At 41.0% G+C, this 14,485-nt stretch overlaps 1 protein-coding gene across 1 annotated transcript in view; it reads left to right on the top strand.

Annotated features, from left to right (window-relative positions):
* Positions 1–13,683, top strand: part of RYBP (RING1 and YY1 binding protein) — a 42,609-nt gene extending 28,926 nt beyond the window's left edge. The window contains exons 3-5 of the mRNA XM_086755755.1: positions 5,733–5,909; positions 6,024–6,122; positions 9,720–13,683. Of these exons, the coding sequence (XP_086611881.1) occupies positions 5,733–5,909; positions 6,024–6,122; positions 9,720–9,972 (529 nt within the window). The 3' untranslated portion in view covers positions 9,973–13,683. The remainder of the gene's footprint in view (positions 1–5,732; positions 5,910–6,023; positions 6,123–9,719) is intronic.
* The last annotated feature ends 802 nt before the right edge of the window (positions 13,684–14,485 follow it).

The following is a 14,485-nucleotide window of genomic DNA, read 5'->3' as shown; positions in this document are numbered from 1 at the left end:
ATGAAATAATGTATATTGTAAAAAGAACTGTAAAAGTATTGAAAAACCTAGTGCACTATGCTATTCAGCAGCTGTACTGAAATAGTTTTCATAGATCAATTTTGGAACTTGCTTAGTACTGGATTTGCAATTTTTAGCATATTTTCACTCAAAAATTCAGAAACGTGAGCTGCAGAATCTGTGCCGTCGCAACGCTAGGAATAAATCTCTTTAGTTTGTATACTTTGGTTTGTAAATACGCATAAATAATTAAAAACAAGCAATGCTAAGGCTCCTGTAACAATTAAGAATTGAGTGTTCTTTTTACAGACGTTGTTTAAAGAGCTTCAGATACTCCCTAGTGGCACAGAGGTAATGATTAGCTGTTTTCCAGCGGGCGGTAATGCCTGTTACGCTGTGTAAAGGGAGGTGGCAGCTTGCATTTCGTTTAGTAACTTTGCCATTCTTAATTTCATTTAAAAAAAAAAAAAAAAAAGAAGGGGGAAGAAAAGTTGCAGAAAAGCAGAGTTTCACTCTAAAAGGCAGAGGAGCTGACGGCTTTTTGAGACCACTAAATACTAACTGCTGCTAGTAATTCTGAACTTTTTAAAGTTTAGAAACATGTATGGGAGGTATTTAGACTATGAGAAATGGCCTGAAGTCTAAAAACTTCTAGTGGACAAAGATGAAGTTTAAAATACTTTTCTTCTGAAATCTGAACGGCTCAAGGTTTGTTGTCATGGCCAGAAATAGTTATCTCCGAGCTGACGCGCCTTTATCTCTGTGTTGCCTTTTCCTGGCTCTTCCAAGGAGACGAGAGCCAGCGGGCTGAATGGTCAAGAGGATGCTGAACAGTTTGTCAGAGGCTTTCTGGAGGTGATTGTGTATTTTTAAATGTATATTTTATGCAAACAATTTTTTTGTTTGTTTGTGTGAAGCTGTTACTTTGTTTCGCATTTTTCCCAATGTGTTGAGACTTAACATAGAGTCTTTCAGACACATTGCTGTGCCCTTCTGTATAAGGTTAGTAGCAAATGCTGTTTTCTTCAGCTGGAAGATAACCCTGTCCTGCTGGTGAGGCAGTGAAAAACCAAAACCTTCAGCCCAGAAGTGGATTTTCCTTAGATTAACTCCTATTTTTTTAAACATCTGTCTTCTAAATAAGAACACAGCACTAGCACATCAGTGTTAAAGGAAAATTCTTTTTCTTTTGTTCAAGAAAATATTGCTCAATCATGTATTTCTTGCTGTTTGTCCTTCTAGTCTTTTACTGTTTTTACCATTGCCTTGTGGTCTTATATTACGTGGGGAACTTCTCAGATAAACGGATACAGCTTCCATACTGCTTTGCAGTTGTACGCTAAGGACAATTTGTCCATTCATCCTTTTTGTCGGTGCTAGAAAGGACAGTGTGGTCACCACAAATGAGCTGGAAAATAAGCATACAAGAATGAGTGCTTACCCCATCGTGTTTATGGCTTAATTTCTCCAAAACTTTGGTTCTTCTGGATGTAAAAATCTTCTAAAGAGAGATTTTTTTAAAATGTATTCGTGGGTTAGTTTCTGACCTTGCTTCACAGTATTGCTCAGGAGTATGCTTACTGTATTATTGTTCTGGCACTAATTGTTTTATAAACACTCAGTAAATACTTTTAGTCTTGTTTTTTTTTTCTTTGAGCAAAGATATATTCATGTATGAATAGGATTATTAAAATAATCATGTACTTCACACCGCATAGCGTATGAAACACATTTTCTCAAAGAAGCAGCAAGCCACGCAGAGGTCTGCCGGTATCGCTGCTTGCATCAAAGCCAGAACAGCATGAAATTATCCAAATCCTCGGTACTTCACGTTACATGAGGCTTTTGACTCTGAAATCCCACTTGATGCCACTTTCATTCTTCTGAGCAATTGTAATTAGATCCATATTTCTGGGGATTGCTGGAGTCCCTCAAGGTCTCTGCATGCTGCTGTGGGTGTAAAACAAGCTGCCGACTCCGCTCCGCAGTGCATGCAGGAGGCAGGTGACTTGTCTTTTCCCAAGGCAGCGAGACAAAAGAAATGCCAAACAGATACAGAAATTAGTCACATGAAAAATACGGTGCAACTTATGGTTCTATATCTCTGTTGAAAGCCAGGTCTGAGCAGTGACCATATGTTGGATGTGTTGTGTGATCTGTGCTGCTCTACTCCTAAACTTGGTTACAGGGATTAGGAGTGGAGCAGCAGAATTCCTGGGCATCAGTGCTCTGGATTTGGTCCTGAAACAGGTTTTCAAGGGAATCTTTGAGATTCGTAAGAAGGTGTAGGTAGTGAAGCACTGCGAGGGACTTACCAGCGATTTAAAAGTTAGAAGCCAGAGCATGTTAAATCATTGTAGCCCAAGTGGGAGTGAGGCTTGGTTCTCTCCACTGATATTTTTTTTCCCTTTCCTTGTTCTCGTTCTGAAAGGGAAGACTGCTCTTATCCACTGAAAAGTATTACTGAATTTTACTTTTCCTTATTTCTAGAAGGCAGTGCAAGCTTACCTGCTGCCACAGCTGGAGAAGAATTTACAACGCTCCCAAAGAGCATGGCCGCTTTGAAAAACAGCGTGACTAGGATGTGGCACGGATGGCTGCAGAGGCAGGATGGTCTGTGCCGGGGTGCTAGATTAGATCAGCATGAACACACGCACATCTTGGAGTGTGTTTTTGGTAGACAGGGAAATTTGGAGCAAGTTTTGGATATTGCAGCTATTTCACTCGATTGTGGTTACTATGGTTATAGTTTGCTGTGGTTAACAATGTGCTGCTCAACTTGCTTTGTTTGGCTTTTCTGTAAAGGGCTTGTAACCAGTGTATCCTGGCTGTAGTGGCAGTGTGGGCATTACTGGAAGGATTTTATTACTACTGTTGTTAGTAGTATGAGTATGCCAGTTGCTTAACTTACCTGGTTTTTAACTTTACTAAGCTTGCTGCTAGTGCGAGTGAAAGGGCCAAATTAGGAACTGGAAAGTTATTTGTTATTTGCTGCTTTTTTTTTTTTTTTTTTTTCTTTTAAATCCATTCTTCTAGTACAGCAGCTCTTGAAACATACTCAGTGTTGACCGAAGTCACAGCAGCTTTCTGCTCCCTTGCTCTGTGTGACAGAAGCCCCATCAGCAGGGCTGGCCCTGCTTCCTGCAGGTCCCCTGCCTGCGCTCGCTGCCACCTGCTCTCTTTGCTTTCAGGTTTGGGATTGCCCTTACTGGTGAGCCATCGCAGCGTGTAAGGAGGAATATGCAAATACGCGTTTTGGAGAGCTTGTGCTAGTTATGTCAGTGGCTGGCCAGAAAATGATAAAACTTAATAAACGTAGTACGCCGTCACAGGCACAGATAAGGAGCGGGAGAGCACCCAGCAAAGTGTCTCTGCAGGAGCACTCTAAGGCTGGTGTTTTTTTGATTCCAGCCTTCTCTAGGGGAATGCAGTGTGACTTATTTATGTAATTTTTATTTTAGTTTAGTTGAAACTTCCATTTTAAACTTATATCTTTATTCATGCAGTGCAGCACTCCTGCAACAGGAACGGCAGCTTGGTGGCTGCAGAGGTTGGACATAAGGCATGGAAATAACATCGCAAGCACGCACATCAGTCGTGCTAAGTAGAAAAACTTTGAAGGTGCTCTCAGATTCTTGAATTGGGATTTCCCATGAATGGCTTGAGTTCCTGACTTAGCTGGTTGTGTAAACAGCAAATAACTAAGTCTGGGCACAAGTGGCAGCTTCAAGCAGTGAGGTTAATCATGTATAATCATGTAGGGAGATGGTATCTGCCCTCTCTTTGAAGATTTCTTGACACTTTATCTTTTTTTCTTTTGAGTAGGCGGTTAGCAAGTTGTTTGACACAAGCTACTGTAGTCAGCTTTTAGTGTGGTTGCACCAATCTGAAAATCTTTTCCATGTAACCAGAATGCTTTTTCTGTGGTGTTTATTCTCAGTAATGCAGACGGAAGTTGCTGTATATGGGATTTTAAATGCAAGGATGTTAAATGTCTTCACTGTTCTGTGGAACAGGTAACTTCTTGATACGATCTGCAAAATGTTTCAATGTCATAGTTATTTGAGACAGAAGCCCAGATCATCTTTGGTTGCTCGGAAATGTGTGTGGATTGTAGCATAAAATGAGTTACAGTTACGATGTTGGGTGAAAAATCCAAATGCCACTGGTGTTGAGAGGAGTCAGAGGCCTGATTACCACCTGTTGCATGAACTTCATGATAAGCTGTGGCAGTGACATAAAATATTGGGGTATATCTGGCTTCCGTAAGAGTATCTTGGTACCGTTCTACAGAAAACCGGTGCCAAGAGAGGCTTGTTAGATGCTTGGATTTTCCTGTAACAGGGAGCAGAACTTTTCTGGATGTCCCCTTATCTGTATCATCTCTACATGCAGACGTTACGTGTGAACAATTAGTGTTTTGTACGTGGTTTTGGGGTTTACTTTTTGTTTTTGAACAGATGAAATCACTAAGTAGCTTCTTTTAAGATGATTCTCTCGCTAGATGTTTGCAGTAAAAACTGGGTGCAAGTACAGAGCTCTGCAGCAGAAACCCTTGGCTTTGTGTGTTCCAGTTGTAGACTTAATGATGCCAGCATACTGCTTTCATTGGCGATCTGTTGTAGTCTGATCTGTGCAGAAAACTTGGATCGTATTTATGACCAGTATAACGGCTATGGACAAACATGAGCAACTGTTGCAATTAGTATTCAGCTCATAATGGACGACTAATGGAGTTGATAACCTGCTTTTCTTCCCCCCTCAAGCTGTGTGGAGGCAGGGAGCATAGATTTTTCTGGCATGTTGAAAGGGCCAAATTGATCACGAACAGTCAGAGTATTCAGAGTATAAACTGCTTTGTGATATGCTAGGCCAGGAGGGAGAGGTTTTGAGTTGTTAGTCTGAGAGGAGATGAGTGTTTGGATGAGGAATACAGGAGAGATGAAGGCACAGCTTTCTGTGACGCTGTGTGAGGACCAGTAACCAAGGTACTGGCTACATGCCAAGCTATTTTTTGTATAAATCATAATTTGAAATGGAAATAGTCTTCGAAAGACAGTTTGCTTGTGTATTTTGTCTGAGCACCACTGGAGACTGCAGACAATTGTGCAAAGACGATGTGTCGGAGGCTGGCACCGCTGTTCCCCCCCCCGTGAAAGCGTGAATGCCCACTTGTTTTCTGTGCTCCTGCCAGTGAGCTTTGGTCCCAGCCCTCGGGACAAAATAATCTCAGTTACCTTCTCTTGTTCTTTGTTGTTTGTGTTAGGCTTGCTGCTTCAGGGAACCAGAAGCTCATTTGAAAAATTAAATTGAAAGATATGATGAGGCGATGTTTATCAGGAAACATTTTAGCACTCTGTTCATTCTCTTAAAGTGTAGCCACAGTGCATGGCTGGCAACTTCTTGAAAGCTGCTTTTTCACTATTGCTCCCCCTCAAAAATTGGCTGTTATTTCATGACGGGGATGGAAGAAAGGGAGCATTATACTTCAGAATGTTAGATGAGCCTAAAAACTGATGAAACAGCAGTTTTGGAGTATTTCTTAATTTTAAAATTTCTGTCTTGTTTGGTAGGAGCAGTAGTGCTTCACATTAAATAAAGACATCCATTTCATACTTTATAAGTGGAGTATTCTTCCCTGGTTGCTGAAATGAAACTTTATTCTGCTTTCGGTGAAGTCATTTTTACAGTGTAAAATCGACTATAGGTCTCTCTTTTTATTGTCATTGTAGAAAACCTAGAATAAACTCTCAGTTGGTGGCACAACAAGTTGCTCAGCAATACGCAACCCCACCACCGCCTAAGAAGGAGAAGAAGGAGAAAGTGGAAAAACAAGACAAAGAAAAACCTGACAAAGAGAAGGAAATTAGTCCAAGTGTTACAAAGAAGAACACTAACAAGAAGACTAAGTAAGTTTGAAGGATGAACTGCTAAATGTGGAGCGATTTCAGTAGCACTGTACATTGATTCATTGTGGGGTTAATCTAACATCATACTCTCCCTCTTCCCTCCAATTTTTATAGACCAAAGTCGGATATTGTGAAAGATCCTCCTAGCGAAGCGAACAGTATACAGTCTGGGAATACTACAACAAAGACCAGCGACTCCAATCACACTTCAAGGTAACTTTATACTTTACTTTATTTCTTAAATCAAAAAATCAGCATCAAAGAGCAGTTTTTATATTATTGAACTTAGAGAGCTACAAGTGGCAGAATTCACAGGGCGCTTTGCCGACATGGGCTGTGTAAGAACTGCATCTCTTTTAAAAATGTATTGTATTAAGTATTTTATAGTAAAGCCACATGAACTGAAGCAATATTGGTTAGCTGCAGAGAGTTGTAAAGCACATGGGAAGTATGGTTCACATTGCTGATAGCATTAAGGTTGGCAAGACATGGCTTTGCAGAAAACTGTTGTCTTGGAAGTTTTTAAATGCTAGCATAAAAATCTTTAATAAGAGCAAATATCCTTTACACAAGCTCACTTGAATGTCGCAAGGGCAGTGTGAGATTTGCTGTGCTAGAAGAACAAGTTGTTTGCGGGGACTGCTGTTAATTCTTCCTCAGCCCGTGAAGATCGAAGTGTCCATTCCTGATCTGATAAGAGAAATATCAATTACTTTTTTTTCCTGTCCTGTTCTTTTTGAAGTGGTGTACTTAGTTTGAGACGTAGTATGCAGGACACTTGATGCACCTGACTAATGATATAATATTAAATTGATAGATTACATGAAATAATTGCTTTTACGCCTTGAAGGAGTCACTCTGTCTACTGCAGAGTCTTTTAGTCCATGTTTTGTGGCAAGCTTTTGTCATCCCTAATTAATTCTTAATAGTATCAGGTCTGGCCGGATATTTTTAAGGGATAATAATCTCCTTCAGTTTTTAAACTATTTTTAAAAGTGTTTAATTTAGTGGAACTTCTCTTCAATTCACTGTCTTCAAGAGTTCTGTCAAGAGTCTTTTTAAAGGATCTGATTTTTAGAGTCGCAAGTTAGCTGTTCAGTTTTTTTTCATGCCCAGATTTCTTAACTGTGTTTTTTGTAGATTGTCTTTTAAGGATCTGTGGATTTTTAAGAAATCCTGGAACTTCTTGGATACCATGCCTGTTTCTGACAAAATGTCTTGGTTTATTCTGTGCCTTCCTGTGCACTTTCAGATTGGTTGTTTTGAAACACATTTCTTACTTGGCCGTAAACCTTTTTAGCTATAAACATGAAGCATCAGGGTGTTTAATTTTGCAAAATAATGTGAATGGACCAATCCCTTTGCCTTCTGTAGGAAGCAGAAATTGTATATGTGTGCTGAAGGGCATGTCTGAAGGTTTCTGTCTGTGCTTAATCAGCTCTTTGTACAGGAGAGACCTCTAAAACCTCCTGCAGAAAATGGTTGGGGGGCTCAGTTCTCAAACTGATGCGGCGAATACATTTGTGAGCAGGACTGTTGAGAAATCTTGCACCTCAGCCCGGCTTCCCCCCAGTCCTTCCATGTTACTTTGTCATGGCGTTTAAGGATGCGTGGGGAGTTCCATTCGGGTGCTTAGTGCATGCCTCATCTCAAAGAGTGCTGGTGGTGGGAACTTTTTGGGGCAGAACTTAATGCAGCTTAGAGCATATGAACTTTCTTTCTTTCTTTCTTTCCTTCCCCCACCCCCTAAGTACAACTGTCAGTGCTGGCTGTTGACAAGCAGTAGCAGGAGTGCACGTTCAACCCTGTAGAAAGGTGGAGGCAGTAAGGTCTGTTCCGGTATCTGGGCCAGGTTTTTTTTGGCTGTTTCTGAGTACAAGAGAGAACAAATGACCCAGGCAAATTACAGGAAGAACTGGGTTTCCTAGAGGAACTCGGGGCTTGGGGAGGAAAATGCGTACGCGTACTATGTTTCCGGGAACGCTTACTGCTGTGTTTGCTGCTGAGGCTTTGGGGCATCTGCTGAGATGCTATCTGAAAGCTGACGGAAACCCCAAAACTTGCTGAGCTAGCTGGCCTTTCTTGTTACCCACAAACAAGGTGACATCATTTAGTCTAGCCTGTGGTTACGTGTTGGATTTGCCAACTCCTGCAAGCGTGTATGTACAACGCGTATGTGTGGGTGTGTGTGTCTCACTGCTGCGGGAATTCACTACACACAGCTATGGGTTTGAAAAGGCTGGTCCATAAGTGAAGGGGCTGTTTCAAGTAGGAGGCTTTACTGATGATTTCCCCAATGCAGCAGTATTTTAATGGTATTTTCTATCTGTAAGAAATGCTTTTCCTGTGGTACTTGTTAAAAATTGAAACAGCCTCCTAGCTTAGATATGAAAATGCCGGTTTTGGTACAGTAACTTCGTTTTTGGTAAGGAAGTTTGCAGAAACACAGTTACTCTATTTTTGAAGCTGTACATCTGTCCTTAATACTCTTTTCTATTCTGTATGGTTCTAGAATTCCACTTGGATAACTACTGCTGAAGGACTTTCCCCTGTTAACTTACCACTGCAAGCCATTGAGTATGCATGGCTTAATTTTTTTCTTTTGTTTGTTTTTGTTGTTGTTGGGGTTTTTTTTTGTTTTGTTTTGGTTTTTTTTGTTTTGGCTACGTTAGCCTTGTGTGCTGCAGGAAAGGCAGACTGGTTTAAAAGCTGGAGCTTGATCCCAAAGTAAACTAATCTTCCCTCCATCCCTTGGAATAAGGCGGTTCTCAGCAAGCTACTTTTCACTGATGTGTAAAGACTCTCCTTTTTAATTTCCCTGTTGGGAATATTCCGCTGCTTAAGCCTGACCCTTAATTAGGAGCAAAAGCTGTAAATTGCAGCAGTCACTGCAGCTGACTTGGAATATGCTGGAGGAGTGTCCAAGGTTTGTTGTATTGGAGCTTTGGACCAGCTCCTGAAATGCACGTGAATGTCAGCTCCCTAGAGTCTAGACCCTTATTAGCCACATTACTAATTGAATGATAGCACAGCATGCAAATTACTGAGATAATCCTGAGCTATAAATATCAGCGTGTCCTTTTCTGGTGGTTTTGATTTTTTTTTTTTTTTCCTTCCCCTACCCAAAAGTGCTACCTGCAAGAAACACCGTTGTACATTCTGAATTTTATTTACAATCACCTCTGTTCCAGAGGGAACATTTGGAGTGGTTTTTATACATAACCTGATTGGGGCATCTGATTTGTATAAGCTCAAAGCAGTTGAAAGAGAAGCCAAGTTGTCCCAGTGCCTGTGTTGTTTGCAGCTGCAGAATTCCAATATGGGAATGAAAGAGCCATGGTCAAATGCTTTCATGTGGTTTTGTATTGCAGACTCACAGCCTTGTCTCATAACATCAGGGCACATGACGAGATGGTGAATTTAGATAAGAGAACTCTTTCATCTGCCCCTTGGGGAGGAGATCCTTCAGTCCGTCTGGCTCCTGTCCGCTTGGCTCTGCTCTAGTGTCCTTTTTGGCAGAGCTGGATTAGGGATAATCTACAGCGGAACACCCTTTGCAGAGCTCTACAAGACAGGTTTTTCCTCTGAGGCTGAGCGTGCTGCTGCAGCCCTTGCAGCCTGGGCTGTCGCAGGGAGCAGAAGGTCAAACCTTCGTCCTTCGATGTACTGGTTCTCCTCCAGTTATTGCCATCTGCACAGGCGAGCAGAGGACAAGTCACACCAAGTTTGTTGCCGAATGCTTTTTCTAATAAACTTTTCTTTTCTAGTTTATTTTTAGCCTTTTTATAAATGTTTTCTCATTTGTTTTAGACCCAGACTGAAAAATGTGGACAGAAGTACCGCACAGCAGCTGGCAGTCACAGTGGGAAATGTCACAGTAATTATCACAGACTTTAAGGAAAAGACTCGCTCCTCTTCCACGTCGTCTTCTACAGTGACCTCCAGTGCAGGATCAGAACAACAGAATCAGAGCAGCTCGGGCTCTGAGAGCACAGACAAGGGCTCGTCCCGTTCCTCCACGCCAAAGGGGGACATGTCAGCAGTCAACGACGAATCTTTCTGAAAATTGCACATGGAATTGTGGAAACTATGAATCAGGGTATGAAATTCAAACACTCCACCTGCCCATGCTGTTCAAATCCTGGAGAGCCTCTTCTGTGCTTGAACACACACTCTTGGACATCGACCTCTTACTGATGCAACCAGGATAATTTCTGCTTGCCGTGGGCATCTGGCCACCAAGGAATTTCTCACCCTAACGATTACTCTTGACACTTTTATGTATTCCATTGTTTTATATGATTTTCCTAACAATCATTTATAATTGGATGTGCTCCTGAATCTACTTTTTTATAATATCTGCTGTGCACAATTTTCCATGAACATTACAACTTTCTGTTTTTGGGGTAGGGAGCGGGTGGGGAGGGAAGGGGGCTTTATTTATTGCATTCACAAACTCCATCCTCTTTCAACATATCCTTTTTAAGTTCAGTTCTTCTTCCAGTTATACTGTGTACTATCAGTTTTGATATAAATTATATATAAATATATATATAAATAAATATATATAAAGGGTTATTTGAAACCAATACATGGAAACGCTGGTGCTTGAAACACTGTGAAGTGAAAAAAAAAAATTGAACAGTTCAAGATCTGGGACAGTCCCCTTCTGTGAAAATACTGAAACTGAAATGGAACTGGTCTTAGGTGAAAAGTGTTCCTGAAGGTTTGAACCTGAATGGGACCTGTTCTCTCTATTCTTCCTTCCCCGTTTCTTCCCTAAGCAATGGCTAAAACATACTGGACGCACGGTTTTGATCTTTATAGCTTGAGATCTGAAATGAGAAAAGATGCTCCAGGTAGCTTGTGCTTCCACTAGGGTAACTCAGATCGGCAATATGCAAGTTCGTGCCCGGCTGGAGCGTAAGCGTTCACAACCAGGCTGGTATCGGCATGCCACGGATTCACGTACTTCGGTAACATCGCTGTGTTGTGGATAACCAATCCCACAGAGGCTTACTGTTCTTAGATTTAATGGATTTCATCCACCTGCATCAGTGACCGAGGTAACTTAAGAACTGGAGTGGTTTGCTTTGGGTTGGAAGGCAGCAGGGAGCCGTAGGGCTGGGGAGTGATCATGGGTTGAGGGAGCAAGCTGGTGCTAGTTCCAGCTGGCGGCACATGGGTCAGTCATCGTCAGCCCCTTCTCTCTGTCCTGTCCATGCTGTTGGGGTGGCTGTTCTCCCTGAAATCCATCTGTATTCTGGAGTGGTTTCTGAACAGCATCTCGTCCTGTGGTGACATTGGGCTTGTCAGTGTTTCGATGCTTCTGGTCTCCTGCTGTTGGAGCAAAAATAGGGAAAAGCTTTCATGCTGGCAAGTGAGTGACACATGTGGCTTGTGGTCATGACCAGCATCTCCTTCATTCTTGCTCTAAAGCTATTCAGACTGTAATTTATTTTCCTGGACTGTTAGTGTTGCTTTACAGTTTACCTTCCATGCATTATCCTGCTAAAACACTAGGCTGAAGAGGTGAAACAAACTCTTTTTTTAAAAAAGAACAAAACAACCCCAAACCTCTTTGGCTTTTCACCTTTATTTAGTGGCCCCAGGGTGCTTTGCAGTAATTTCAGGCGCAGAGGCTGTGGCTTCATTTGACATCAAATGCATAACTTTTGGGCATGATGAAAGAGGGCCGCATTTTGACAACTTTGTGCCAGGTTGTTATATTGTGAATTATTTGCTTAGCGAGAGTAATTTCTCTTTGTGGAGGCAACTGATTTAAGATTTTTTTTTTTTTTTTAAATCTACGTGGTTTTGAGTAGCAGACGTAGGTTCCTTTCACACTGGTGACAGAGATGTGTGAGCAAGGGATCCGTTACAGCCCTGCTCAGCGGCTTGTGCAGCGGCAGTGCCTTGGCAGCAGTGGTTTTATTCAGAATACGATAAGATGGGCACCCCGACTTAATTCTGCTTATATTCACAGTATAGACTGTCTTTACCTTTTTAAGCATTTTTAAAGTATTTATTAAAGAACCAAAGGAAACCAGATGCTTCCTATGAGCATCAAGACAATTTATTATACATAGTTTTAAATACTATGAATTTCTCAATCCACATTTTAACATTAGTGGGATATTGCAAAGACATTCCTTTTCCAGTTTTTACTATTCCTTTAAGGGTCTCAGGGAGGGTAAACTGGTCAGCCATATTTATTTATTTTACTGAAATGTTTTGGAATAATTTTTTAAGAGAGATTTTTTGAAGATGCCCCTGAACTTGTATATTTTGCACTGCTTTATAAATGATCCATTATCAATTAGGCTTCCGTGCATTTTGGCCGGGATTCAGCAAAGAGTGTGAGCGAGTGACAAGTCCCTCTGGCTTAGGCGGGGCTAATTTTGGTGCTTCAAGTCAAACCGCACGCTCACCTTCTTCGTTGAATCTGGGAATTTGTGCAAAAGAAAAGAAAAAAAAAAAGGCATTGTGTGTACCAGGAAATTGCTTCTTTTTCAAGTGAAAATGGACCTGTAGATGAGTCGAAAAAGCTTTAACACCATAACCAGCTACTCATGGCTACTGGTGAAGTCAGTAGCATCTGTCTCTTCGGGCGTGCCTCCTTGATAAAGCAGCTTGCTATAAATAAATGGGAAAATTTCTTTGGAACAAGTGACCTGTAATTCTGCATTCAATAGAAATCTGCTAGCTAAGCATTGAAGCTCCCCGGCCTCCTCCGTAGCTCTTGTGTTGTGGATTTGAAGGATAGCATTTGCTTTTACACTTAATTTCTGAAGTCGGCGTCCCCACGGCACGCGTCCACGGGTCGGATTCCCTCCACGCTGTGTCTGTGGGTTATCTCGCTGTTGGCGGGGAGCGTGTTTAAGAACCAAACCAACCAAAACACTAGTGTAGGGGAAGGACCAGATTCGTGGTGTTCAGTGGCACAGGAAGCAGGTAAGTAAAGCACAGTGTTACGTTTGACAAGTTTCAACTCTTACACAGACACACACACACACACACAGACACCAACACAGCTTGCCTGACTTGCTCAGTTTGATGTAGTTCTGCAAAGGAAAAATGACAGCGTTTTACACCACCAGGCTATTTATTTTAATTGGAACACTTTGCTTGTTTCAAATTGGACAGACCGAAAATTTGGCAGCAGCTTCCGTGAGTTTTATTTCCACTGAGATGTTTTCTCCTGCCTTACCAAGATCATTCTCAGTCTACTTTTTTAAGCTCTACCATAAACTTAAATTATTGAAAATTTATTAATTGCTGACTATATAATAACCTTTGCTTGTATGTAACCGAATGGTTTTAAGAGCCAACATTTAGAGTATGACAATGGAGCTGAACAGTTTTTAATGCGCAAGCAGTTCTGTTCTTGTGTATGACTTGTAACCTTAATTTACTGTGTAAAGATGGTTACATTATTTCCTTAGCTTTGTTTGTTGGAGACAAATATAGAATGCTTGTTTAAGTATGTCAAAACATAATCTTATCTTGTGGATTTTTATGTTAATGTATTATACGAGCTATATTTTTCATTTGCCCAGAAAGACAGCTTGTATAACGCTTTTGAAAGTTTTTCCGCTCTGTAAAGTCTTTAGAGCTGACAGTCCTGTTAGGTTTGTTTTAATCTTCATGCTAAAGTGTCAATGGTGGTTTTGTGAACTGGTCAGAAATTCACAGGTCTTAAATGTTTTTGGGAAATTTATATTGGACACTGCTCTTTGTCTAGCAAATAAAAGATGTTAATATATTCCTGTTACTGGCATGTGCACGACTGTTATTAGAAGCCACTTTATCATTTTCCTGCTTTAAATAGAAATGTCTATTTATGAATTCTGCTTGTAGTTTTTTCACAAATAAAATAGTAAAATTTAATTAAATCTGAAAGCTCTCTTTTTTGGGAGATGCCAGTATTCAGAACAAGCGGAGTGTCCTGTTGTTGACTCAGTTTGCCAGTCTGTACATCTTGTCTGTGAGTCGCCACTCGAGCACCCCACTTCTGCAAACACAGGGTTGTACACGTGAAAACTTCAGTCAAGTGAGTAAATCCGGTTCGTTCCCTGGGACTAGTGACATATGGAAACTTTGAGGAGGATGTGTCTGCAGAATTTGGGTTCTGGTACTTCAAAATAATATTTTTTTTCCCCCCTTTCTGTAGCTGCAGAAGTGGCGAGGCTAATGCACAGGATTTTAGTGAGAGGTCTTGGGAGTTCGTTGGGCTGTCTTGTGCTAACAAACTCCCATGAGTACAATTAATAAAATTTAACTGAGAGCCTAATTGTATTTTTGTAGTGTAAAAATACTGGTATTTTGCAAGCAGTTTGGTCCTCTACCTGGGAAACAAGGTGATGTGAATTGTGCTCTGGTTCATATTTTCCCCCCACCTGAGACAGGAGATGTGACGTAACTATTCAAATATGAAACTGAAATTTGAAAACCAAGCAATAGGTAAAATGCAAAGGGAAAAAAATCTACTTTAGGTTTTTTTTTCCTCAGGAATGTAAAGATGGCTACTAAAAGCCATTTGAATATTTTTGTGTGTGGGGGGAGAAGTGTGTGTT

This window comes from Chlamydotis macqueenii, chromosome 10 (assembly GCF_036417535.1).
Source record: "Chlamydotis macqueenii isolate bChlMac1 chromosome 10, bChlMac1.mat, whole genome shotgun sequence".
NCBI lineage: Eukaryota > Metazoa > Chordata > Aves > Otidiformes > Otididae > Chlamydotis > Chlamydotis macqueenii.
This window is presented reverse-complemented; position numbering and strand designations above follow the sequence as displayed.